Genomic DNA, 27811 nt, shown 5'->3' on the forward strand with positions numbered 1-27811 from the left:
TACAACCTTCTGGAGCACAAACCGGGAAAAAAAAGTCCTAGGGAAACTCTTGTCCTTGTGATCTCAAAGCATTCCCCCCCCCACCCACCCCGTAGTGAAATTCAAGAAGTAAAACATTGCTTCTCCATTGTTACCAAAGAAAATGAATCTTCTTTGCCTGTCATAAGTGTTAAAAATGCATATGCTAACAAATGGCATACACTTTGACACAAGCAATTCCGTAGAAGGAATTTATCTTCAAGCAATAATAAATGGTAGGTACACACATTTAATAGCCGTAAGAACGTTTGAGACAATGTTGTTTAAAATCACAAAAAGTTTTCATTTTCAGTATTAGTAATTTTTCTTAAGGTCTTAGGGTTTTCTTAAGGAAGCTGGTCAGGTGCTTGTTTTATTGTTTACTTAGACATTATATAAATGTTTAAAAATTATTTTATGTGTATAAAATATTTTAAGATATGTATATATGAATCTAGCTACAGTAGGATAATGATAGCCATTTTTGATAAAATTATATTTTATTCCTCTAATTTTTATTCTCTTATTTTCTTTGTGAATTTGCATTCCTTCTCATTATGGGAAAAGTTACTTTTAATTAAAAAAGGAAATTAGCATAAATAAGCAATCATAAGAGATTTGACATTTATACATATCTCATGTACTGAGGTATGCATGTGTAGGGAAGCATTTCTAGTCTAGAAGTTAATATTGTGTCTTCTAGAATAACTGACCTACTTTGTTTTTGAAACACCACATTTCCTGAGCCTGTTTTTCACTTCATATGGAAAACTTAACATCTTTTGATACGTAATTCACTGGAATAGATTTTTTTAAAAGTATAGTGCATTTGTGCTTGGGAATAATCACATCATTGCTTTGCATTGATGACTCTGTCCCCCTTACATATCAATTCATGGTGGAGGCGATTCTTAAGAGGAAAAATGAGCAGATATATTTGACAAAATAATACAACTAATTGTGCACCCATAAGTCAGTGGACTATATTTAGAGATTCAAAAGTCACATTATCCAAACTATGTTTGAGATGTATTTCTAATATGAGATTTCACTTATGTGTACAAGACGTTGTTGGCGTGTATATTTAATTTTTGACTCATTATTTTGGTAAATATCTTTTAGGTTTGATTTGAAGCTTTTTTTGGTTTTGATATGTACTGAAATTCCTCAAGATTTCTGTTCTGTTAACCTATCAGTGCCATTGGCTCCAAGGAGTGGAATTTTGTTTTGAAATAGATGAAAATTTAGAATGGCATTTTCATTGATAAGTTCTCAGCTTCATTCTCTACTCATGGTTCTTTGTATTTTGGGAAATAGAGAAAAACAATCCATATCCTGGGATGTATTCATTTTAGTGTGAAAAATTAATTTCTAAAAACTTAGAGTTTTTTTTTTTAATAGAAAGTATGTTGGGTTAGATTTTTAAATTAATTATTTCTCAAAGTAATGAAATAGCATTTTGGTCTTTCCTCAAAATTCAGTAACATATGATACTAGTATGAGGGATTCAGAATTGCTAGGCACCTCCACACCAGCTAGGGCATCATGCCACACTGATGAGTGCAGTAGAACTCCGTCCTTCCTCCTGCTGCGTTCATAGAAGGAGCTGCAGTGAATCATGTCTGCAGTGGTGGTTGGGTGGGTGGGTCCCATTCTCCTGGCTTTTCTCGTGACAGGTGACTCTTCTGTCCATAGGCCCAACGGTGGCACCAGGGTAATGAGCACTATGGGCGCTCTTGGCAAGCCGGAGATGTGGTAGGATGTATGGTTGACATGACAGAGCACACCATGATGTTCACACTGAATGGCGAAATCCTTCTTGATGATTCGGGCTCAGAACTGGCGTTCAAGGACTTTGATGTTGGCGATGGTAAGTGTTCTGCATTTGGCGTTGCTTTCAGGTTAGCGGCATGAGTGGAGCGAGCATTTGCTCTCATGCTTCATAACCAGCCATCTTTGAGGGTGAGTGGCAGACGAGTTGCCACTGTAAATTGCAAGGTTGCCGTATGGCTTATTTGATCAGACACCCTTGAAATTGCTTTAACAGAAACGCTACCTCCACTACTTAGCTAGGATTTCAATAAGGTAGAAATGGCTTTTATGCATGTGAATAAGAAAATAAATGCCAGGCGAAAGGACAGTTTATCACAAACGTGAAATTTTCCCTTAGAACTTCCGTGTATAATCAGCGGCTGATGGCTCCTTTCTGTTCATTCATTTCACAGAAATGTAATGAGAACCTATCACGGGTCAGGCCCTCTGCAGGATGCTGAGATGACAGAGATTAATAAAACGTTGTCCTATTTTTGTGTAGATTACAGTATACCAAGGGAAGTCAGCACTGGAGTGCTTTCTGTTGAGTAGAGAAGCTCTAAATTGATGAACATTCTGTGGAAACGCAGTGCAGGGCTCTGAGATGACCTTGAGCAGGGTTGTAAAGGGAAGGTGAAAGCCCTTTGTGAAATAAATGAAAAATGGAAGAGATTTTATTCATTGGAGTTACACTTCCAGCAAGGTGGCCACTGGCCTCTTGGGGTTATTTGAATTCACATTAGTTGAAATGAAGGAATGCTAAAATTGAGTTTCCTGGAGACACTTGTTCCTTTTCAAGTACTCAGTGCCCACCTGTGGCTACTGGTACCCCTCTCCCCTAGCACGAAGCACCGATGGTGAACACTTAGAACGTCACAGAAAGTTGTATTCAATCATGTTACTCTAGAGCATGTAATTAAGACAGGACAAAAATACAATATAAAAAATGAACAAAACATATAAATGTCTCATTTTAAAATGAACACTTTTTTTTTTTTTTTTTTTCAAAATCGCTTTGAGGGGTGGTTCCTGGGTGGCTCAGTTGGTTAAACAGCCAACTGTTGATTTCGGTCGGCTCAGGTCGTGGTCTCCCGATCCGTTGAGCCCCACAAGCCCCGCATCTGTGTTCTCCATGTTGATTTCTTGCTCAGCAGGGAGTCTGCTTCTCCCTCTGCCCCTCCCCCCTGCTCATGTGCACACTGTCTCTCAAATGAATGAATAAAATCTTTTAAAAAAGTCACTGAGCCTCAAAAAGTTAGTCCCCTCATTATTTGCGTTAAGTTCTATATTCATTCATTCAGTAAGCTTGTAAGCAGGTATGACCATCGTTTCTCAAATATAGATTTGCAAGAATGGTAGGAATTCTAAATTTTTTTAAAAGATTGTATTTAATTGGGAGGGTGGAGGGGCAGTGGGAGAAGAAGCAGCAGACTCCCCACTAAGCAGGGAACTCTATGTGGGGTTCAGTCCCAGGACCCCAAGATCATGACCTGAGCCGAAGGCATCCATCCACTTAACCCACTGAGCCACCCAGGTGCCCCAGAATTCTATAGTTGTGTAACTTAATTTCTATGTTGCACATCTGTATCTCTGGTGGAACTGGCACTCTACCAACCCATTACCCATCTCCCTTTACGTTTGATTGTCTTTAAGAGTGTTAACATATCAGGGGGAAGGGGAAGGTGGGAGAGGGGTTTTTTCTGTGTTTTCTGTCTTTTTTGGTAGATATGACCTGAGCTTTTAATTTTTTAATCGGTTGTTTAGAAATTGTTGTATGCTGTGCCTTCCTTCATTGGAAGGAAGTGCCTGTGTGAGCTCTGTTTGCTTAATTTATGCCACATAAATTCAGAGAATGGTGTTAGAATTCTAAACAACGTGGAATGCCCATCCATACTATTTAAGCACATAACAAATGTTCATGCTCGTGGAGCTATTGCAAAGACTAGTCAGTCACATTGTGGAGGTGAAATAGACTGAGCTAGTCTGGCTGGTATAGTCTTATAAATGTTTATGACTTTACACTTCACAGAATTTTTTAAAATTTAAAAAATGACTCTCATAGTTGGTATCACTATGAGAGAGTCCATATAGCTTTCTCGTGAGTTGTTTGAAAATTTTATGTGAATATTGTTGGGCTTTGGTTTGAGGTGTTGGAGAGGTATATTTCTGGTCTCCAAGGCAGGTTATTATTTTCACGTAGCCATGATCCTTCGCAATTAACTTCATAGAGCCCACTTGTAATCTAAATTTTCTTCCATAAAATGGAATTTATCCAATGCCTGTGATTTGAAAATGCTTTTTGGAGTGGAATTTTCCATTTCCCTATCAATTAACTTCCCACAGCTTACTGAAAAATAAGAAATTCGATGGGCCTGCTCTGGGTGTAACAGGAGACCCTGAGATGGGCTCCTTAATTTACCCGTCACCCTTGAGCGACAGTCCTCGAGACAAACGGGGCTCAAAAGAGCAAGTATGAGAAGCCACAGGGATATGCTGTTGTGGCCAGAGTACTGCAAGGGCCATCCTTGGAGCCAGTCTACTCAGAGGGATAGCGAAGAGGAACTTGAGCATGTTCAGCCTCGAACCTGCCACTTCCTCAGGAGTCACTGAGATGTGTGTGTGGTTCTCCCAGTCCATATGCAGTTAACTAATCAAGAGTCATTTCTGTCACAAACCGTGTTGCCCATAGTGGCTGACATTCATATTGTTACCCACAGAGTTCTAGTAGCCAGCCAAGCTAGGACACCTGTCCCTTAGCAAGAGCCTGAAAGGAGTTCTGACTGAATCTAGTCTATCTTATTAAAGTCAGAGATGGTTATCTCTAATCCAATTTGGGACTAAAGCTTTTTTTTTTTTTAAGTAATCATTTTCATATGAAGCATTTCTTGATAGACTTCCTTAAGAGCTCTGTGGAGGTGATTCTTACCATGTTAGGTAGGGGACAAGAACAGGGCTGGTAGAGATTGGAGATATATATATATGGAAATATACATATGTATTTCCATTGATCTTCCCACATGGTTCTTTTGATTGCTTTAATAACCAGTGTTAATGGGTTTGAGTTCACTGTCTCTGTAGAGATAAGGAGGAATTATGATGATGGTAACACATGCCATATCAAGCATGGCACAGATATAAAGACATGTAAGAAGAATTTAAATATAGAACACTTACAAAATCTTTTAGTACTTTAGCAATTACAGTACATTCCTGTGCTAGGAAGTGTGGTGTTATAAGGGGGGAAAAAAAAGGAAAGAAAGAGAAAGAAAAGAAAAAGTCTATCGTAAATTCTTTTTCAAACTTGTGATATGACAAGAAATGAAATTGGAAGTGACAATGAGATTTGGAATAAAGGGAACAACAAATCTATCATTATTTGCAGATAATGTAGTTATTTACAGAGAAAACTGAAGAATCTATAGCTTTTACTAGGAATAATTGAAGCACTTAGCAAGTTAGCATTTCTATGCTAGAAGCAAATCTGAAACTAGACTGAAGAGAAGATAGCATCCACAGTAACATCAGGAATTTTCAGGAACTAGTTATCACCCTAACAGAAGGTGAACAAAGTGTTTACAGAGGAAATCATTAAACTTTATTGATAGAGTAACTTCGTTAAGAAATTTATCATATCTGGTCAGCTGATCTTCAGCAAAGATACCAAGACATTGTAATGGGAAATGGGTAGTCTGTTCAATAACTAGTGTTGGGAAAATTGGATACTGACACATTAAAAAAAAAGCAATTGGACCTTTTATCCAATTTTGGACTATACACAATGTTTTTTGACTATATAGAAAAATCAACTCAAAATAGACTGAAGACTATTAGTCTAACCATAAGAACTGAACGTGAAATGACAAGAGGAAACATAGGGGAAAAGCTATTTGGCAGTGCTCTTAGCAATGATTTTTTTTGGTTATGACACCAAAAGCAGCCAAGAAAAGGAAAGATAGATAGTGGAATTACACCAAATTAAAAACCTTGTGCACAAGAAAGGATGCCATCAACACAATGAAGAGGTAACCTGTGGAGTGGGAAAAAATATTTACAAACCATATATCTGATAAAGGATAACTTTCAAAATATATAAGGAGCTCTTGTAAGTCATTGGCAAAAACAACAACAAACTGCCTATTTAAAAAATGGACAAAGGAACCAAGTAGATTTTTCTCCAGAGAAGACATACAAGTGGCCAACAGTTGTATGGAAAGGTGCTCAACATCACTCATCACCAGGAAAATGCAATTCAATACCATAATGAGATACTGTCAAAATGGCTGTGATCAAAAAAAAAAAAAAAAAAAACAAACCCAAAAAATTAAAGATAGGAAATGTTGGTGAGGGTGTGGAGAAAAGGAAACCTTCATGCACTGTTCATGGGAAGTCAACTGGTAGACTGCAGGATGATTCACAACAGCCAAGGTAAGGAAACAGCTGAAGTGTCTGTTGACAGATAAATGAATAAAGAAAATATGAAATTTATGTACAATAGAATGTTACTACCTTAGAAAAGAAGTAAATGCTGTAACTTGTGACAACATGGATAGCTGGAGGACGTTAGACTAAGTGAAATAACCCAGATATGGAACGACGGGTACTAAGTACTACATGATACACTTAGAAATGATGAATCTAAAACAGTCAGACTCAGAAGTAGAGAGTAGAATGGTAGCAGCCAGGGGCTAAGGAAAGGGAGAACTAGAGAAGTGTTAATCGAAAGGTACAAACCTTCAGTGATACAAGATGAGTAAGTCCTAGAGAGTTCCTGCCTTTAGTTAACTATAGGCCTGAATTACATGCCTCAAATTTTGCAAAGAAGGTAAATGTTAAGTGTTCTTATCTTACACACACCCCCCCACACACATTGTTGATGATGATGATGATGATAGGGGTAAACTTTTGGAGATAACTGATATGTTTATGGTGTAGATGATTTCTGAGGTGTATACTTATCTCCAAAGTCATCAAGTTGTGTACATTAAGTATGTACAACCTTTGCTATGTCAATCACACCTTAATAAAATGGCTCAAAAAAGAGATTTATTACTCAGTAAATGAGAGCTGTATTATGTTCAGAAGGAAGACAATAGCTTTAAGGTATTAGTTCTTCCAAAATTGATGTATAGATCCCATCCAAGCATCATACTTTGTCTTTTAAAATCTCAAGAACTTTCTCATGGGGCTTGGTATAATGTTGCCAAAATGTATAGAGAAGAGTAAAAGACTAACAATCTCGAGATTACTTATGATAAAGAAGAACAGGGATAGGGTATATGTTGTACTGTATTGATTTTGAAAGATAAAATAGATAAGAGTTTTTTAAAAGATGGATTTATTATAGAGAGAGCGCATGTGTGTGCATGCGTGGGGATGAAGGGGCAGTGGAAAAGAGAGAGAGAGAGAATCTTAAGCAGACTCCATGCTGAACGTGGTGCAGGATGCCGGGCTCGATCTCACTACCCTGAGATCCCGATCTGAGCTAAAACCAAGAGTCGGATGCTTCACTGACTGAGCCACCCAGGCACCCCAGTAAGGATTTGTTTTGAAGCTATAAGCACTAAGACATGTAGTATTAGTGCAGGGACAGGCAAAGGAATCCATAAGATAGATTAGAGAGGGTAGAAGAAACCATCAGCCCACGTTTGGAACCTTGTAATATGATGGGTGGCATTGTCAGGGTGCTGGAGACAGGGAGATTGGGATCTGAATGAATTAGATCATTTCCTTACACTGTATTTGTAACAGCCAGCACCAAATGGACTGAAGACTTAAATGTCAAAAACAAATCTTTGCAATTCTTGGTAGGAAATATAGTTAAATCTTTTTAGACAATGGGATAGGAAACCTTTATCTTAGAGTAGAACAAGCAATTATAAAACAAAAACCTAGTGAGTATAAAAGACTGGTAAATCCATCTATACAAACTTAAGAACTTTCATTTAAAGAGCAACCAAAGAAACCTTAAAAGGAATGGAGAAATGATTTATTAGTGAGGTCAGAGAACTCAAATACAATGTAAACAACTGAAAAAAATGTTAGTGTCAAGAAAAGCATAAAGAACTGAAATCACGAAGAAAAAGGATGAAAAGTCCTCAGTAGACATCTCATCAAATAAATCCAGATGGGCAATAAATATATTTTTTTTTAGATTTTTTTCATTCATTTGACACAGAGGGATAGAGAATGAGAGAGGAAACACAAGCAGAGGGAATAGGAGAAGGGTAAAGCAGTAAAGCAGGCTTCCTGCCGAGCAGAGAGCCTGATGCGGGGCTCAGTCCCAGAATCCTGGGATCATGATCCGAGCCGAAGGCAGATGCTTACTCACTGAGCAACCCAGGCACCCTGGCAATAAGCATTTGAGGAAATATTTGTTATTATTAATGATCAGGGAAGTGTAAACCATAATTAGATGCTATTTTAGATATATTCTGTTGGCAAAATTTTTTTAGATATTGGGCAATACCAAGTGTTGGCTTTCCTTAGGACTGCTTTCCTTGGTTCTTAGGGGTGCACATGGTGCTCTCGCTTAAAAAAACAAAAACACAGTTTGGCAGTATCTCTGAAATTTGAATATTTCCATATGCATGGCCCAAAAAGTCTGTTCCAGTTCCCCAGTGACCTTTATATATCTCTACAGCAGGAGACATGAACAAGAATGTTCATAGGAACACTGCTGCTCACAGTAGCCAAAGCCAGGAAGCCATCCCATCAGTAACACTTGCAGGAGGATGGGTGAGTAGGGTGGGAAGCTACAGTGACAGGTGGACTAGGAATATGTCCAGGAGAGAAGTAAGTCCTGAAAGGTAACTAGGGCAGGCAAAGACAGTGCCCCGAAGAGAGGTCCGTGTCCACTCCCTAAAACCTGCCAATAGATTACCTTCTGTGTGGCAAAGGGATTTAGCAGATGTGATTAAGGTAACTGTCTTGCATTCGTAAGGCTCTCCTGGATTTTCTGGATGGTTCCAGGGTCATCACAGAGGTCCTTTCAAGAGGGAGGCAGCAGTAAGCAGGGACACAGGAGAGGGGAGTGATACGAAGATGCTGGTTCTGAAGGAGTCAAGAGTCAAGAAGTCGGGGAAGGTAGGGAGCTTCTAGAAAGGGCAGGGAACAGATTTCTTCCCAGAGTTCAGAGTCCCTAGAAGGAGCACAAGCCCCGGGGACACTTTGTAGCCAAGTAAAATCCATTTTGGACTTCTAGCCTTCAGAAATACAAGCTAATAAATTGGTTTTGTCTTAAGCCACTAAATTTGTGGTGTATTTTATTACAAAAGCAATAGGAAATGAGTACAAGAATCATAGAGGATGCTACCGTTTTTGTAAAAGTTTCACATAATCAAAACCTTAAAAGTCTGTTTTTAAAAGTACAGATAGAGAAAGTAAGAGAGTGCTGATCTTAGGATTTGGGGCGATGGTTTTTCAGGGGGAGGGAGGCAGGGAGATGGGAAAGTCAGCATAATGTGGTTAGATGTAGGCTATCGTTAAGGCTCTAGGTTTTCCTTTGGGTGGTGGGTTAGCGGATGCTTATTACAGGATCTAAAAAGGGCCAACTAAAGAATGAAGTAAAATCAGGTCATGACACGCGTGTCGGGAACAACAGTTTGTAATTAATCCACTTTCCACTGCTGTGCACTTGAGATTCTTAAAGAAGAAATAGGATTCGTGAGCATGTCTGTAGAGCTTTGGGGAATAATCTAGTAGAGAGGGAGAAATTGATGGTAAAAGTCCGAGAGACGGTATTCATTGAAATTCCTGAGAAGGGGAAGAGGGTGTGATCTCCAGCACAGATAATGAAGAATTTTTCCTTTTACAGCGGAGAGAATAAGGGTCTGGTATAAGGAATGGTAATGGCCTGTGTCTTACGAGCACAGTGCCTCGTGTTGGCAGGCAAGCCCTCCAAAGTGAACGACTCACAGTTCCCACAGTCCCAAGTTTCTTTTCTTTGCTTTTCTCCCTCTTTGTCACTTCCCTAATATTTGGTCGCCTTGGGTCCCACCTGTCACCTCAGTGCCTCTTGTTGCTTCCTCCTCTGGAACCCTGACCCTGGGGAGAGGTCTCCCGTCCATGTTCCACCATGGTTCTCCACAAGAGAATACTTTTCAAAAGAGTTTCTGAACAGGAATTCAAAGGATGCGTCTCCTCTGTGGGGGAGGTTTATCTCATTGGAAATCTCTTCTCCCATTCTATAATTGCGCTGAGGTAGTGGGAATGAGGTGTTCACCCTGCCCTCTCTTCTTAGGGTCAGTCTGAGGCCACCTCAGGGAGAGAAGAGCCCTTCATCAAATGTCCAAAGCTGCTCCAGGCCTCAGGGAGAAATGACCTTCTCCTTGGTGAGCTGTTGGGTTGGCTCTTGTTTTTGGTGCCATCAGAATGGCAGAATCTCAAAGCCCGAGATTTGGTTTATTAGCCTAGAGGAAAGAAGCCAGGAAGACTAGCCAGTGGCTTTTTCTCTATGTCTCTGGAGAAACTGAAGGAAATCCTGGCAGTTCACTCATGATGTAACCCAGTTCCCCAATTTAAAAACAGAATCTTGGTCCCAAGTACCAGCTCATTGCAAACTGTACTTTGTATTAGCCCTGTGCCTTCTTTCCTTCCTTATAAGGATAACTTATTACTTAAAAGCACAAAGGACACATTTCCATAGGTCAAAAACTAATTATCACTAACTTCAACTGGAATAAATGGATGCATCCAAGCCTCCCATTTAAACCTCACTTATGCTAAAGCAATACCAAACCCCCCTAAAATTACGTGAGTAGTAAACATGGTAGTTACACCCTAACTTAAAATGCATTCCCTCCTTTCTTTGTTCTTTCGTTTGCTTGTTGACCAGCTCTACTGAGTCACTTTCTTAACTGTCACATACTATACATTTCAGATTCCCTCACAAAATGTAAAGAAAAATATGTCAGAAAAGCAAAACAAAAGCGCAACAATAAAGCAAAAAAGGAAACAAAGAAACTGGTGAAATGTACAAATGATATGACATTTCCTAACATGCTGATGGTGCACAGAATTTTCTTGAACACGTAGCTCACGTCCCACACTTGAAAAAAAACTTATGTACTATGAGCCAGTTTTTACTACAGTAAAGACGAATGCATGTCTTACTTCTGCTGGGGCTTGCCACCTCCTGAAGCATATGAGAAATCAGCAAGGCTTACTTTAAAAAAAAAAGAAGAAATGCCTTGTGGGAATGTTGAGTGAAATTCTTCCTAGAGTTCAGATTCTTTAAATCCTGGGGTCTCTCGGGGCTCAGCAAGCAAGCATGGCTTCCGAGAAGATGTGTTTGCTGGGGATATGACATTCTGAATTTAACCACGTTCGAACCCACCTGTTACAGCCTGAATTGTGCACCCCACCCAGATTCATATGTTGGAACCCTAACCCCCTAAAGTGACTGTATTTGGGCCTTTAAAGAAATCACTCAGGTTAGATGAGTTCATAAGGGTCAGGCCCTAATTGGGGATGACTGGTCCTCGCAAGAAGACAAAGAGACACCAAGGGTTCCCATGCACAGAGGAAAGGCCACGGGAAGGCAGCCATCCCCAAGCCACAGAGAGAGGCTTCTGGAGAAACCAAACCTGTAGACACCCTGATTTTGGACTTTCTGTCTCTGGAAACATGAGAACAAATTTCTGTTGTCTCACCCACCCAGTCGGGGGTGTTTTGTTACATGGCGGCCCTAGGAAACTGAAACACCTCCCCCTCCGCACGTGTCCCCTGCTAACCTAGTAGCGCTCTTGTTCTATATGTGCTGAGCCTTCTGTTACCAGCGGTTTGTAGAGCTAATCATACCCTTGATTTAAAGCAAGGAAGAGAGTCATTTAAAATCTCGCCGTATGGTAAGAGAATAGTTATTTTGTCTGGAGATCACCTGCCTTTGATGAAGTCGGCTGTAGGTACATATCTTGGGCTGTGTTATTGCCTCATCACACTGGAGCTTTTTCAACCTCGTTGGCTGTTCTGTAAGTAAAGATCAGCTCAGGGCCCTCAGGTTCTGCATCTGTAAAGATTATAATCAAATCCAGAACTGATGCTTGTGACGCTCTGTCTGCCACCTGGAAGAACAGCGAGCGAAACAGAGCACCCAGGGCTCAGATGGCACGGAATTCCTCTCCACAGGAGCGAAACAGAAGAATATTGTTGTAATGAAAATAACTGCATAGCTTCAGGCTGAAAAGCCCTCTAAGGAAAAAGAGAGGGAAGCATAACTTTCCATTACTGATTTTGTCGTGCTACCTTTAAAAAAAGAAAGATGGAAACAGGAGCATGGAACCCTCAGAAACAACATACTCTTTTTATGCTGAGTTGAAATATTGCAACAGTTTAACCACTTCATGGATGAAGGTTGAGAAGGTTTTTGACACGACATGAATTTAAGAGTAGTAGAAGGAGGGTGCCGTCCCAGATCCTTGCCCTCCAGCTCCCCCATAACATCTGTCCTGTCACTCTGCAAAACCTGCTGTTGTTACAGACCTCAGGGGCAGGTCTGTATCCCACCCGGGACAGTGACTTACTAAGGATATTCATAATTAAAAATTAGCACTGGCTGGGAGAAGAAGTCTAGAGCTCCACTACAGTGGAGCCATCCAAACAGCCCCAAATTGTGTTGGGACACTGGGTATTTTGAGTAACGATAGAGACAGTTATTTACAAAATGGTAGACAAACTCTAGAGTCTGAAGATGTTGGGAACTGGCATATTCCATTTCATGGTTTTGTCTAGATTCAGAAAAGAGAGATTCTAGAAATTCTTTGGGCTTCTCCAAGAATACAACTCTTAAATAAGACTTTAACAAATGAGGGAAACTTACTTTTATTGTTTAGAGTTGAATTTCAGATTATCTAGTTTCTGTCTGTTGAGTTTACCTGTATATTTTCTACATGCGTTATTTGGGGAAATTCACTGTGAAATGATTGACGAGTTCAGTGAAAACCGAACTCTGCTTAGCTTAACCTGACCAGTTAACTGACATTTACATTGTGTATATTGATGAAAAGAGGACACTTAGTAGTATTCAGGATCAAAAATAAAATTGCCTACTGATCTTGATTATCTGGAGTGAACCGAGAGTCAGGAGGAAAGTGTGGGGATGTCCCTCTTTGGGTCAAAGTTGGTATTACAAAGTCTTTGCACTAAGGATGTGCTTGCAACTCAGTAAATCCCCGAAGGCCTTACCCAGTGTATTTGCCAAGTTGTTTTCTAAGCCAAAGTGGAATAGAAGCAGCAGATTTCATGTCTGAAGTCCTGGTTCTAGACCCAATTCTGAAAATAATTCTTCCTGTATGGCTATTTCCCAATTCTGAAAATAATTCTTCCTGCATGGCTTTGGGCAAATAGCCTCTCTGTTTTCATTTCCTTAAAATGAAAAGCTCTAACTGGAAATGATCTCTTTATGCCCCTTCCAGTTCTAAAGATCCCAGAAATCTAAGGCAAGTCGGTCTTATTTCTGTTTTACCTTCCATCTTGCATTCTTTTTTTTTTTAATATTTTATTTATTTATTTGACAGACAGCAATCACAAGTAGGCAGAGAGAGAGGGAGGGAAGCAGACTCCCTGCTGAGCAGAGAGGCCAACTCTGGGCTTGATCCCAGGGTCCTGGGATCATGACCTGAGCCAAAGGCAGAGGCTTTAACCCACTGAGCCACCTAGGCACCCTTCCCTCTTGCATTCTTGATTCAAAGACTCGCTTCCCATTTAACCAACTATAGGACCTGAAACAAATGATTTAACTTAATATTTGTCTCCTCATCTTGAAAAATGAGGTTAATAATTAATAATAAATGGGAAAGTGCTTATATATTATCTGGCACATACTCTGTGCTGTTCTTCCTTCAGATCAAATAATTCAGATGTACCTTTTAGTCTGATATTGGCCATTTTACTGCTTCTGGCCATTTGGCTTGGGTTATAAATGTGGATTTGTATCTGTAGTTCAGAAGTTTCGAAGTCTGAAACCGTGTGTTCCTACAACAAGCTGGTATGCTTGGGATCTGCTTTATCTTCTTTCCTTTTAGCCCCCGCCACAGATTTCACACCCCATCACACCCCCACATCCTGTGACTGCCAATTCCTTGGCTGGACTCGCACGCTTGTCACACACCCCTCTGCTCTGGAGCAGGGAGGCTTTTATCCACGGAGAAAGTTAAAATTGGCTGAAGCCATCTGTCTTTTGTTGGAGGAAGCAGTTTAACCATACGTTGTAGCTACTGTTTCAACAGATTTACAAATGGCTAGGGTGGGTCTGGCTCGGCCCCAAGAAGCCAATGGGACTCGTGTGGACTAAATTTAAGATCCACCGCCAGGAAGAAAACTTCCCTTAGACATCCCCAGGCTTTGTTATTTGCAGGGTGTCAGTTAAGGTAACTGCAACAGAAGATGGAGAAGGCAAAGCACAGGAAGGTAGGATCAACATTTTACTTATGCCGAGGTATATGCCTGAATCTGGGGAAATCTGTTTTCTCATCTCATATTTGTGTGTTCAGCTTATTTCGAACTGATAAAGAATTGAACCTCCATTACCATGTTTTGCTCTGGGCAGTGGTTAAGAATGATGTCATTTATCAACCCATCTTGCTTAATTTATGGCAGACATTCAGGAAGTCCTGATAGCATTTATCATTTCCTGACATCGTATTTTATATCTGTATATATAACTATATTTATTTACTTAGTACGCCTGCCCAAAGGTGAGCTCCAGAAAGGGAGCATTCTGTTCACAGCTGTATCCCCAGCCAAGAATGGTGCTTGGCACGTGGTAGGTGTTCATTAAATACTTAATGAATGGCAGGGCCGGACCCTAAAAGAAGACAGTGTTGAAGAGTAACTTAGAGCAGGGGTTGTCATGCTAAGGCCTGAAGCAGACCCAGCTTGCCACCTATTTTTGTAAACAGAGTTTTATTGGAATACCGTCACACACATTCATTTATTTATTCGGCCCCTTTTGGACTTTCACTCAAGTTTGAGGCGTTTCACCAGACTGTATGGGCCACGAAACCTTACTCTGTCCTCTGGTTATGTATAGCCCTGACTTAAAGCATGGCCCTTACGATCGAGCAGGCCTGGGTTTCTTCTCTGGCTACTTGGTTGTGAGCAAACAATTTAAGCTAAAAGGTTGGTTGCCTTGTCAGGAAAGTGATAATAACGATTCCTATCTCAAACCAACGGTTGTTAATGTTGGAGGAGCATCAGTTAAAAACACTCAGGAACCATTATCCACTACTAGGGAGCCTCGTGTGACAGGCATGTTATCTATTGTCTGTACCTTTATTTGCTAGACACTTTGCCACGTACCGGCCAAATGCAGGGGCCTGATGCCTGGCGTTTCTGTCACGTGACTACAAAGTACTGTAGTTTCCCTCTACTCTCTTCCATGATGTCATGGCCATCCAGATGTTCCTGCTGTGCATACGCTAATTTAAAAACATGGAATTTTTAGAAATATTGGTCATCTTATGATGACAGAAGTTTTATAAAAGCTACATCTTCAGGGGTGCTTGGGTGGCTCAGTAGGTTAAGCACCTGACTCTTGATTTCAGTTCAGGTCGTGATCTCAGGATTGTGAGATCGAGACCTTCGTCCAGCTCTGCACTGGACACAGAACCTGCTTAAGTTTCTCTCTGTCCCTCTACCGCTCCCCACCTCCCACAGACAGCAGTCTCTCTCCCACTCTCTACAAACAAAACAAAACAAAATAAAACCACATCTTCAGAAGTCACAGTATGATTTAAATTTTATTAAGTTTGACTCCATCTAAATTAAAAAGGGGAAAACATATACCCATTTCTACTTATGGATGTTCTTTCAGGAATACATGCCCTGAAAGGGCCTTAAAACAGGAAGGCAGTAAAAATACCATGTACAGGTATATATCTGCCGTAAACTAATGAAACATTACATCTATTTACTTGTTTATCAAGAAGTAATAAATTCTGGTTGAATATTTGGAAAATACAAGGAAGGGAGTATAATGAAAATGGCTAAAAACTATATAGATTCCTACTACCCAGAGAGAAATTTGATTTTTTTTTTTTTTTCTCATTTTATTTATTTTTTCAGCGTAACAGTATTCATTCTTTTTGCATAACACCCAGTGCTCCATGCAAAACGTGCCCTCCCCATTACCCACCACCTGTTCCCCCAACCTCCCACCCCTGACCCTTCAAAACCCTCAGGTTGCCCCAACCTCCCACCCCTGACCCTTCAAAACCCTCAGGTTGTTTTTCAGAGTCCATAGTCTCTTATGGTTCGCTTCCCCTCCCCAATGTCCGTAGCCCGCTCCCCCTCCCCCAATCCCACCTCCCCGCAGCAACCCCCAGTTTGTTTTGTGAGATTAAGAGTCATTTATGCTTTGTCTCCCTCCCAATCCCATCTTGTTTCATTTATTCTTCTCCTATCTCCTACCCCCCCATGTTGCTTCTCCATGTCCTCATATCAGGGATTTGATTTTAATGTATTTTTCTTCCATTTGAAGCATTGAGATGTTAAAATAATGTTCTCCAGCCACCTTTTTAATGTAATATTATAAATGCTGTTCCATGATATAAAAACATTTTAAATTTAACCTTTGATTTTTTTAACCAACTTTCTATTTTGAGAAATAACCTTTCAGAAAAGTGCGAGAATAGTGCAGTGGACACCTGTTTACCTTCCACTGGGAATCACCACCTGTTCTAATTTTGTCATGTTGGTTTTCTCTCTCTCTGCAGTTATAATCAAATGAGTCCTGAACATGATTTTTGATGCCTGCACATACTCAGTTTTGTGCATATATCATACTTGTCCATTCTTCTATTGTGGCTGTTTAGTTACTTTTACCTTCCCCCCAGTTTTAAATTTTGTTCACTGAGCATCCATGTTTTAAGCACTACCCACAAAGGATCTCATTTTTAAAACCATAATCCTGTGGGGCAGATGTTACAGAAAAAAGGATCAACGCTCAGAGAATTTACCTTGTCAAAGGTCAAAAAGCTGAGAGTTGGTGGAACAGAGATTTTAGTGCAGGTCTCAGACTTCAAGCTCCATAATCTTAGTCATTTCAGAGGACCTGCACCCGTCCGCCATCTTTGATGAGAAACGCACCTGATTTTCATCTCTCTCCTCTTCCTCTGCTCTTAGCACCCCATCTCCGTAGATGGTTCAAGAGGTATAACGTCTTTGCCTGTCTTCCCCCCTCATTAGACTGTGAGTACCTTCGGGCTGATGTCTTCATGTCAGTCAACTTTTATTCCCAGTTTCTGGCATTTGGGAGCTGCTCATAAGTATTTATTGGATAAGGAAATGAATGGTTGAAAGTGTCTTGATGCATATTATGAAATTGCTCTTCATGAATTTGTACTCATTTCATTTTATTGGGAAGATTTCTGATGCTGAACTCACCGTACACCCAGCAGCGCTGAGAGCTTGATCTTCGAAAGGCTGAACTTGTTTGACTATTTTATATCCGCGTTACTCTTACACATTTCTGTATGAGAAGGGTGTAGGCATATTCTGGCTCTCCAGTTTATTAAGTGACTAGTGTATTTTTACAAAGGCTACCACTTGTTTTCATAGGAAAATACATATTCAGCCAAGAAAATGTGTTAAACTGAGAAGCAAAAAAGGGAAGAACAAAGCGCGTTAAACCATTCTGTAATTTTCTAATAAAAAAACTTCTGTTGGGAGAGGGGGAAGGGGTTATGGACATTGGGGAGGGTATGTGCTATCGTGAGTGCTGTGAAGTGTGTAAACCTGGCGATTCACAGACCTGTACCCCTGGGGATAAAAATACATTATATGTTTATAAAAAAAAAATTGGAAGGCGAGGCGAACCATAATAGACTATGGACTCTGAAAAACAACCTGAGGGTTTTGAAGGGTCAGGGGTGGGAAGTTGGGGGAACAGGTGGTGGGTAATAGGGAGGGCATGTTTTGCATGGAGCACTGGGTGTTGTGCAAAAACAATGAATACTGTTACATTGAAAAAATAAATTAATTAAATAAAAAAAAAACTTGATGTTTTCCCAGCTTTCAAAATAAATCATATGCTATAGCTTTCTTTCATAAAATAATATTTACTATGAATATTTTTCTATATATTAATGAATCATTGAAAACCAGTTTCAAAGACTAAATAGTATTACATCTCAAGGGAAAAACATACTTACTGTGCTAACAATGTCCTCTGATCATAAACACAGCCACAGTGAACAGTTTGGGATATAAATCTTTGTGGGCAACCCCAGTTACTTGTTTTTTTTTTTTTCTTATGAAAATATTTCAAACATACAGAAAAGTCTGGATATTAGTATAACAAACACCCCAAAATCTACTATGCAAATGTATATATTTTCCCTTATAGGGTAGGAATTCTTTCTCCACGTAAAGTGACTAGCAAGAAGTAAGTCTTTACAATCCGAGATGTTTCTATCTTGGTATCCCCTAGTTTATGTCAAATGGGTGTTAGATTTGCCAATTTGTGCAAATGTAGCTCAGGCTGTCTCAGGTCCATTGTATTTATCCAATCCTTTCCTTTGATTCCTTTGGGGACACTTCTTTCAAACAATTTCCCTTGACTGCTGCTTCAAGACACAGCTGCAGACACAGCTGTGGGCTTTAGTTTTAACTAGAAACTCATCATTCACACTTCCTTGAACACAGCTGGGTGTGTTCTTGCTTCCTGGTCGGTAGCTCTGTTCTACAACCATTTATTTGCGTATATATCCCAATGAATACAAACTGAGTGAAATCATTATGGATTATGGGATGTAATTTTTGCTGTCTCATGCTATTTTGAGGGTTATATATTGTGTTTATTGTCACTAATTTCAACAAGGGAAGAAATATAAAGCATAATGGTAGATAGTTGCTAGCTTTTTCTTAGGATCCACTGCTTTTTTGATCCGTAAATTAGATCCTCTACTCCGTAGACTGTATTTATTGTGCTGACTACTGGAATTTCTGTGTAAAATATTCTAGAAGGAAATGAAGAGTACATAAACATCCCTCCACATACCCCCCCACCCCTAAAAAATTTCATCCCAGCCCCTGGCTAAAGACAACCAGTTACAAAGAATTCAAAGAAACAATGAACAGAATTAACGTAGATTCCCCTTTTTATTCAGTAGGGAAAAGATTTACTAATCCTGCCACACATTAGATTAGCTGATGAAATGTTTGGTTTTCGCCCCTGTTGTTTTTATTGCTTTTGATTTAGTTTCCTGTTTCCTTTTAACTTATACTTTGATTTCATACCTTAATTATTTAGGTTAGGCGTGAATTGTCCCACTTAATCTATAATGGCAGTGACATCAAAGGGAAGGGGACAGATGGAGGCATTTCAGTGGGATTTTTAGCAACTACTTCTGAATATTTATTTATTTACATATGTTTTCTATACTTAGATCTAGTGTCCCCCAGAAAAAGGCACAATTTTTTCCCCAAAAATCAAAAGCAGCTGTAAGTGAATGAAAACTTTTAAAAATGTTGTCTTTCATCTTTTTTTTTTTTTTTTGAGTTCTATATGAAGAAGTCTGTGGCTCAGGCTGTGCTCAGTAGTCCCATGTTTCAAGGGCTTGTTCTAGATTGAAGAGCAGCCCACTTGGCATTTACTTCCTTCTTACTTTCCCTCTGCGAGGGAGTCCCATGCATTCCTGAGCTAAGAGACTGTGGGTTGGGGACATCCTTCTGTTACTGTCCACCCTAAGATCCCAGGAGGACTGGGGGCTGCTGAGCACTTCTCTCATTTCACAGAAGTCTGGGGTGAAAGGAAGGTCTTATCTAGGGGCCATGTTTAGTAAATTATGATCAAACCCTGATCTTCTGACCCTTACATTTAATACTTAGCGTCAATGGTCTCTTTTCTCCAAATACTGTATTACCTCACGCCAACGTCTATCCCAAAGACAAGAGTTCCGGAACAATGCTTTTGGGAATGCCAATCAAACAGGCTGTCACACGAATGATACTGAACATTTGATTTTTTTTTTCTTTCTTCCCAGGATTCATTCCTGTCTGTAGCCTTGGAGTGGCTCAGGTGGGCCGCATGAACTTTGGAAAGGACGTCAGCACCTTGAAATATTTCACCATCTGTGGCTTACAAGAGGGCTATGAACCATTTGCTGTTAACACGAACAGGGATATTACGATGTGGCTGAGCAAGAGGCTTCCTCAGTTTCTCCAGGTCCCATCTAATCATGAGCATATTGAGGTTTGCTTTTTCTTTAAAATTCAGACCATTGCCAAAATCCAGGGGTGGAATGAATGTCTTTACACGTGAGAATTCCCCCCTTGGACAGTTCTTGCCACTTACTTAAAAAGTGGCCCTAAAGTGTTAGGTAATGGTGGAATCCGAACACAGCATGAGGTTCTGATTTTAGGCACTTCATGGGGCCTTTACTGAGCAACACCAGATTCAATCTGAATAAATAGAATTGTAACATGAATTTCCCAAACTGCCTTTGGAAGTGACTCAGAGCTCTGAGTCCGTAACGTAGTACTAATTGTGTTTCATCACGTCATTCACAAAACTCTGCCGCATGTGGGCCGTGTTTGGGGTTTGAAAGCCATGATGTCTGTTAGCCATCTTTTAAAATCAGGAGGTCGACGGTGTGGATTCACATCTGAATTCCCACTTCTTCCTTTGCTAGGTGACCAGAATAGATGGCACCATAGACAGTTCTCCGTGTTTAAAGGTCACTCAGAAGTCCTTCGGTTCTCAGAACAGCAGCACCGATATCATGTTCTATCGGCTGAGCATGCCCATCGAATGCGCAGAGGTTTTCTCCAAGATGGTGGCAGGAGGACTTCCAGGTGCCGGGCTCTTTGGACCCAAGAATGATCTGGAGGACTATGATGCAGATTCTGACTTTGAGGTTCTAATGAAGACTGCTCATGGCCATCTGGTGCCAGATCGAGTGGACAAAGACAAGGAAGCCACAAAACCAGAGTTTAATAACCACAAAGATTATGCTCAGGAAAAGCCCTCTCGTCTGAAACAAAGGTCATTGATATATGCAACATGATTTAAAATGTGTCATTATTATGTGGGGAGGGGTACAGGAGAGAGCAAGGGATTGCCCAGTGTCTTGTTTCTTCTTACCCCCCTTCTACATATAAAGGATTCGACAGGGGACAAGAAAGCAACCTGTTTGCTATCTCGTTTGTTACCACAGACATAATCTATGCCAAGAGTTACTTATTTAAGGCACTTCTTTATTGTGGTAAGAAACACATAACAAAATTTGCCATTTTAGCCATTTTTTAAGCGTACAGTTGAGTAGTGTGAAGTAGATTTGCATTGTTGTGAGACAGGTCTCCAGAACTTTCTCATCTTGCAAAACTGAAACTCTGTCCCCATTAAACAACTCTCCTTTTCCATCTCCTCACCAGCCTGTGGTAAGCACTGTTCTACTTTTTATTTCTATGAATTTGACGCCTTTCTGAAGTGGAATCATAATGTATTTTTTTCTGTGTCATTGACTTAACTCACTTAATATAATGCCCTCAAGATTCATCCGTGTTGTTGCACATGGCAGAACTTCCTTCCTTTCTAAGGCTGAGTATTATCATATTGAGTATAGATACCTTTAGCTATCCATCCACTGGTGGACATTTGGGTTGATTCTGCCTCTTGGCTATTGTGAATAGTGCTGAGGTGAACATGTGTGTGCAAATATATTTTCAAGGCCCTACTTCAAATTATTCTGGACATAGGCCCAGAAATGGAATTGCTGCTGGTTCTGTTTTTAAGGTTTCAAGGAACCTTCATGGTCTTCTCCGCAATAGTTGCACCATTTTATATTCCCACCAACAGGGCACAAGTGTTCCAGTTCCTCCACATTCTTAGCAACCCTTGTGACTTTCTGATTTTTTTATATTGGCCATCCTAACGGCTATGAAATGACGTCTTTGCTGGGGGTTTGATTTGCATTTCCCTGATGATTAATGATGTTGAGTATCTTTTCATGTGCTTGTAGGCCATTTGTGGACCGTCTTTGGAGAAATGTCTTTTCAGGTTCTTTGCCCTTTTTTTTTTTTTAATGGGTTATTTGCTTCTTGGTTGTTGAATTGTAGGAGTTCTTTTTATATTCTGGGTATTAGCCCCTTATCAGATATATAATTTACAAATATTTTCTCCTAAGAATTAGCTTTATGAGATGTTTATATTTGTTTTCTTGGTTGAAACTTAGAGTATTCTAAGTAGTATTTTTTATAGACAAGGAGGCAAGTTATTTTAGGAACCTTTTTTGTACTAAATCCTAATTTTTCAACATTGGCATGATCAATGCTCTGGGTTAGGTAGTTACTTGTGAGAATTAATTGAAGGATATTAGTAACATCCCTGGCCTCCAACCACTAGATGTCATTGGCACACACCCCCAGCTGTGTCAACCAAAAATGTCTCCAGGTAGTACCAGATGTCCCCTGGGAGCAAAATCACCCTGGTTTTGAACCACTCTACTAAAATGATTATATGCTCATGTTCCAATGAGGCAGAACATTTGAATGTTGCTTATTCTTAATCCTATACTGTATTTCAGATTTTTGCTTCGAAGAACAAAGCCAGATTACAGTACGAGCCATTCTGCAAGACTCACGGAAGATGTCCTTGCAGATGATCGAGATGATTACGATTACTTGATGCAAACATCCACGGTATGAGGTTGCAGCTTTTGTCACGTACGCCTCTTTGTCTCTTATGTGTTGCATTTTGAAGAGTTCATTTTCATTCATCCGGTTTGGCCAGCTTATTTTTAAATTATTATTTGCTTATATTTTGGGGATCGAAAATTTGAAAAGTATAGGTGTATTCTGATATATGTTATCTACTAAGAGACCTATTTTAGGCAGAACATCCTGATGGTGTGCTTAATCCTGATTTGCTGTCCTGTTTCTTTCTTTCTTTTTTTTTTTTTTTACTTTTTTTAAAAAACTCAATTTCATTTTTTTTCAGTGTTCCAAAATGCATTGTTTATGTACCACACCCAGTGCTCTATGCAATACGTGCCCTCCTTAATACCCGCCACCAACCCCCCATGCCCCTCCCCGCCAAAACCCTCAGTTTCTTTCTCAGAGTCCACAGTCTCTCATGGTTTGTCTCCCCCTCCGATTTCCCCCAACTTACTTCTCCTCTCCATCTCACAGTGCCCTTTGTGTTATTTCTTATGCTCCACAAGTAAGTGAAATCATAAGATAATTGACTCTGCTTGACTTACTTCACATAGCATAATCTCTTCCAGTCCTGTCCATGTTGATAGAAAAGTTGAATATTCATCCCTTCTGATGGAGGCATAATACTCCATAGTATATATGAACTGTATCTTCTTTCTCCATTCATCAGTTGAAGGGCATCTTGGTTCTTCACACAGTTTGGCGACTGTGGCCCCTGCTGCTATGATCATTGGGGTACAGATGGCCCTTCTTTTCACTACATCTGTATCTTTGGGGTAAATACCCAGTAGTGCAATTGCAGGGTCATAGGGAAGCTCTATTTTTAATTTCTTAAGGAATCTCCACACTGTTCTCCAAAGTGGCTGCACCAACTTGAATTCCCACCAACAGTGTAAGAGGGTTCCCCTTTCTCCACATCCTCTCCAACACATGTTGTTTACTGTCTGTTGATTTTGGCCATTCTAACTGGTGTAAGGTGGTATCTCAATGTGGTTTTAATTTGAATCTCCCTAATGGCTAATGATGATGAACCTTTTTTCATGTGTCTGTTAGCCCTTTGTATGTCTTCTTTGGAGAAGTGTCTGTTCATGTCTTCTGCCCATTTTTTGATGTGATTATCTGTTTTGTGTGTGTAGAGTTTGAGGAGTTCTTTATAGATCTTGGATATCAGTCATTTGACTGTAGTGTCATTGCGAATATCTTCTCCCATTCCATGGGTTGCTAGCCTGTTTCTTGAAAAAATTTTAATTTCCACTTAATTTTTCCAAGTGCATATGATTTCCTTCATCTTAGCGATATGTCTAAAGGAAGGTGATTTCACACACTTTGTCGGAGGTCACGTTTTGCCGGATGCTATTTACAGTTTTCAAAACATCTTTTCCTAAAAAATCCGAGTGGGGGAAAAAATATAGAGTTCTAGCCCTCGTAGCATGCCCCCCCATTTGGGCTAGATTTTCACATATTCTGAGCTATTTCAAAGTGATTTTAAGGTGTCAAATACTATGTTATTGATAGGAAAGGTGAAGCATATTCAAAGAGTGGGTAACAGGTATAAATACTCCAGCACTGATTGGTGTGCTTCTGTAAGCTTAAAGAATATGAAGCTTACATGCCTAAATGGATTATTTTTCTGCATAAGTGTACTATATATGTACACATATATTTGTAGGTATGCTATGAATGTATATAAACTTACTTTATAAAACTTACTTTTATACTTTATGAAAGTATAAAACTTTTATACTTATGAGTATAAAGAGCCTGAAATCACTTAGAATGTTTGCTCTGACAAAATCTTTTCTCTTTTTCCCATTATTTCTGATTTAATTTCCCTTTGCTCTAATTTAAGACCTATCTCACAGTGTTAGTTCTTTGTACCTATAACATCTGAATTAGGCCAAATGATTTTAAATAAAGAAATAACAGCCTTAGGGCAGTTTAAAGACACTGCATATCAAGGTTTTGTTTCTTCTTACTTTGCCAACACTTGTTTTTACTGTCTTGACAGTACTATTACTCAGTGAGAATCTTCCCTGGCCAAGAACCTGCTAACGTCTGGGTAGGCTGGATTACATCAGATTTTCATCAATATGATACAGGCTTTGACTTGGACAGAGTTCGTACAGTAACCGTTACTCTAGGAGACGAGAAGGGAAAAGTGCATGAGAGGTCGGTTTTTCTCAATTTTCTTTTTACATGAATGATATCTGGTGAAAATGTTGATCAACCTAGGTGTTCATTTTTTCCCCCTTGGATTTCATGTCCAGAATAATACTGTATTTATAGAAGCAATATCAGCAAACCATTGATGGCAGTGTCCTTTTTGTTACTCCTACAAACCAGTAAGGAATCTGAATATATTAAAAGTGAAAAACATTATAAAGTAAGAGCAGTGCATCCTTTTTGGGTAATATTCATATATTCCTTCAGGTGACGTTGGATGTGACTAACCGTTTGGTTACCCATACTTAGGCTTTGTTTTAGCGATTAGGGACGGGTGAATGTGAGACCTCTGTGGTCCGTAATGTGTCTGGGGAACTGTTGATGTGGTGGGGAGATAAACGTGAAGAGAATATGGGCTAGTAGTTGAGACCAGGTGGACGCATTTGAACTCAGACTGAGGACTAGTGGGTTCTTTCCTCAGCTTTGCCATTGACTCGCTGTGTGGCTTTGGGTAAGTCACTTACACTTTCTGTGCCATCCTTTTTCATTTGTAAGACAAAACCAAACTCAAACCAAACCTTCAAAAAAGTGAAGAAGGCTATCTTCCTTGCGGAATAAGACAAGAGAAGATCTGACCATTTGCTTCTACCTTTTGTGCCCATGCATCCTCTCTGATCTGCTGTGACAGGTCTCATAGAAAAAGGCCTCCATACCTTGCTTCTCTTCTATACCATCGTTTGTGGTGACTGGAAGCTCACTCTCCTGCCTTCAGGTTGTTACACTGGAGCCCTGAGACGGTGGGCCGAGCCAAAATCTCCAGTCAAGAGTGCTTTACATCAGTATGGGGGTCCCAAACCACCTGTCTCCGGGAATATTCTTGCAGGACACATTGGATTTTCAGAGATGGCAACAGTATAAGGAAATAACCCAACAGAGGGATGGGATACCTTAGAGATGATTTTACCTAAGAAATAGAGGGTAGGGAAGGGTTGTCGGATCTTACGTAAGTAGTGCAAAGAAACAGAGCCAACTTGATTATTCCAAAACTGACTTTATCTCAGCCTTCTTTTTCTTTTCCTCCTACTTGCCTGCCTTTGACTTTTTTTGCTAGTTTCTTGAGCACACCACTCTGCTGTGGCAGAGAAAAGGAAGGAGGCAAAGCTCAAATCACTTGGGTTTATTACCATCTCTCGTAAAGGTTTCGGTGAAGGTGAAACAAGGGTTTGTTGTTAATATCGCTGATTTTATGCATATTCTAGCTAATTCTTTCTCTCATAACAGATCACCGGGAATTGTCCACAAAGGGGCATCATTTTAGTCAAATTTTAAATATACTGAATCATTGATGGCTCACGTAGAGTTTGCCTAAGGACTTTGATAGTGTTTGGAAATGAATGCTTCTCATCCCCAAACAAGTGGTTTAAAAAAAGAAAAAAGAACTCTTTGAGAATGAAAATTGCAAATTTGGATGATTATTAAATAGTTAAACTTTTTTGAACCTCAGAAAAAGGTCCAGTTTGGTTTGAGTTTTTGGAGGGAAGGTGCAGGTCAGTTTTTACTTGGTTCCAACTTGTTGACCTGTCTCCATTAGGTGTGAAATTCAGAGACGTGTAAGACCTGATTCAAAATGTCCACGAAGTCAATGGGATTTTGCTCAGAATCACAGAATCGGGCCCATTGTGCACCTCTCCCATTACAGCATGAGCTTGTTGCTTGCGCAGCATAATTTAGGTTTAGTTTGCAAGATATACACGCTTTCTGTTATGTCTGTGGTCCTACGAAGATGAAAATGTGGGTTTTTTTTGAAATTCAGCATCAAACGCAGTAACTGCTATATGGTGTGTGCCGGTGAGAGCATGAGCCCCGGGCAAGGACGCAACAACAATGGCCTGGAGATTGGGTGTGTGGTGGACGCTGCCAGTGGGCTGCTCACGTTCACTGCCAACGGCAAGGAGCTGGGCACGTACTACCAGGTCTGTGGGCAGAGATGATGGCATGCTTCCAGAAAGAAAGCCTTTTTTCCCCATGAGAAGAAAACACATTTTAGATTTAAAAAAGTACATTAGAAATTAGAAGGAAACAGTGGGGTCCCTGGGTGGTTCAGTTGGTTAAGTCTCAACTCTTGATTTTTGGCTTGGGTCATGAGCTCAGGTTTGTGGGATCGAGCCCTGGCTCGGGCTCTGGGCTCAGCAGGGAGTCTGCCTAGGTTTCTTTCTTTCTCCCTCTCCCTCTGCTCCTTCCCCTTGCATGGGATCCCTCTCTTTCTGTCTTGCAAGTAAATAAATTAAATCTTTTTAAAAAAAGAAATTAGAAGAAAATAAAAATAGAAATGAGTTTAATTCTACTCTTCTACCTCCGTTTGAATAATAACAGTGCCTTTCAGAGGAAACAGTATATTCCTCCAAAAATGTTCATATGGTAACACCATTAAATAGTCCAAAATCATTATAGAAAGAGGGTATCTGTCTGAGAGAATGCAGTTGTCCTGTCCCCTTCTGTAAAGCGTTCCTTAGTCATTATAAAGAAAATATTTTTTCTTTGCATTCCTTCATTGACTAATCTTACCAAATTCATTTGTTTATTTAAGGTGGAGCCAAGCACAAAATTATTTCCTGCAGTGTTTGCACAAGCAACAAGTCCCAATGTTTTCCAGTTTGAGTTGGGAAGAATAAAGGTAAGAAAGACTCATTGCTGTTATTATATTTGGGGTCTTTCTATTAGGAATAGCAGTTGTTTCTTAAATGAATTCACTATTTTTTTTCTTTTTAGTACTCATGCTAGTTACATAAATGATCCTTTAAAAGAAAAGTAAGCCATGTTTGAAAGTTTTGTAATCTCCTTCAGGTCACTGGGGCAATGAAACTAATTAGAAAGGGTTTTAGTGACAATTTAAAGTATTTATTAATTCATTGAAATGGTTAAGATCAAAAAAGGGTTTCTCTGTGGTCATCATAAGTATTAGATTCAATAAAACTAGGCTTATATGGAATAAAAATGCCCAATAACATACTATTCGGTAATCATTGAATTCAGAACTGAACTAGTAAATGGGCTTAAAGACCTGAAACTCCTACATAATGGTAAGTGCTAGAACAGGGCAGGTATAGAGAACTGTGGGAACACAGGGAAGAGCAGAGAAGTTGGAGGTTGGAGGGGTGGATCAAGT

At 39.8% G+C, this 27811-nt stretch overlaps 1 protein-coding gene across 12 annotated transcripts in view; it reads left to right on the forward strand.

Moving 5' to 3' along the window:
• Positions 1–27811, forward strand: part of RYR2 (ryanodine receptor 2) — a 749188-nt gene that overhangs the window by 499705 nt on the left and 221672 nt on the right. For 8 of the 12 annotated variants that reach the window (XM_046026812.1, XM_046026816.1, XM_046026818.1 and 5 more), the window contains 8 exons: positions 1714–1888; positions 19812–20020; positions 20460–20812; positions 22353–22467; positions 24491–24651; positions 25127–25156; positions 26459–26618; positions 27233–27319. In XM_046026812.1, the coding sequence (XP_045882768.1) occupies positions 1714–1888; positions 19812–20020; positions 20460–20812; positions 22353–22467; positions 24491–24651; positions 25127–25156; positions 26459–26618; positions 27233–27319 (1290 nt within the window). The remainder of the gene's footprint in view (positions 1–1713; positions 1889–19811; positions 20021–20459; positions 20813–22352; positions 22468–24490; positions 24652–25126; positions 25157–26458; positions 26619–27232; positions 27320–27811) is intronic. The other 4 variants (XM_046026815.1, XM_046026823.1, XM_046026821.1 and 1 more) reach the window with 1 other exon arrangement.

Source organism: Meles meles, chromosome 13 (assembly GCF_922984935.1).
Source record: "Meles meles chromosome 13, mMelMel3.1 paternal haplotype, whole genome shotgun sequence".
Classification (NCBI taxonomy): domain Eukaryota; kingdom Metazoa; phylum Chordata; class Mammalia; order Carnivora; family Mustelidae; genus Meles; species Meles meles.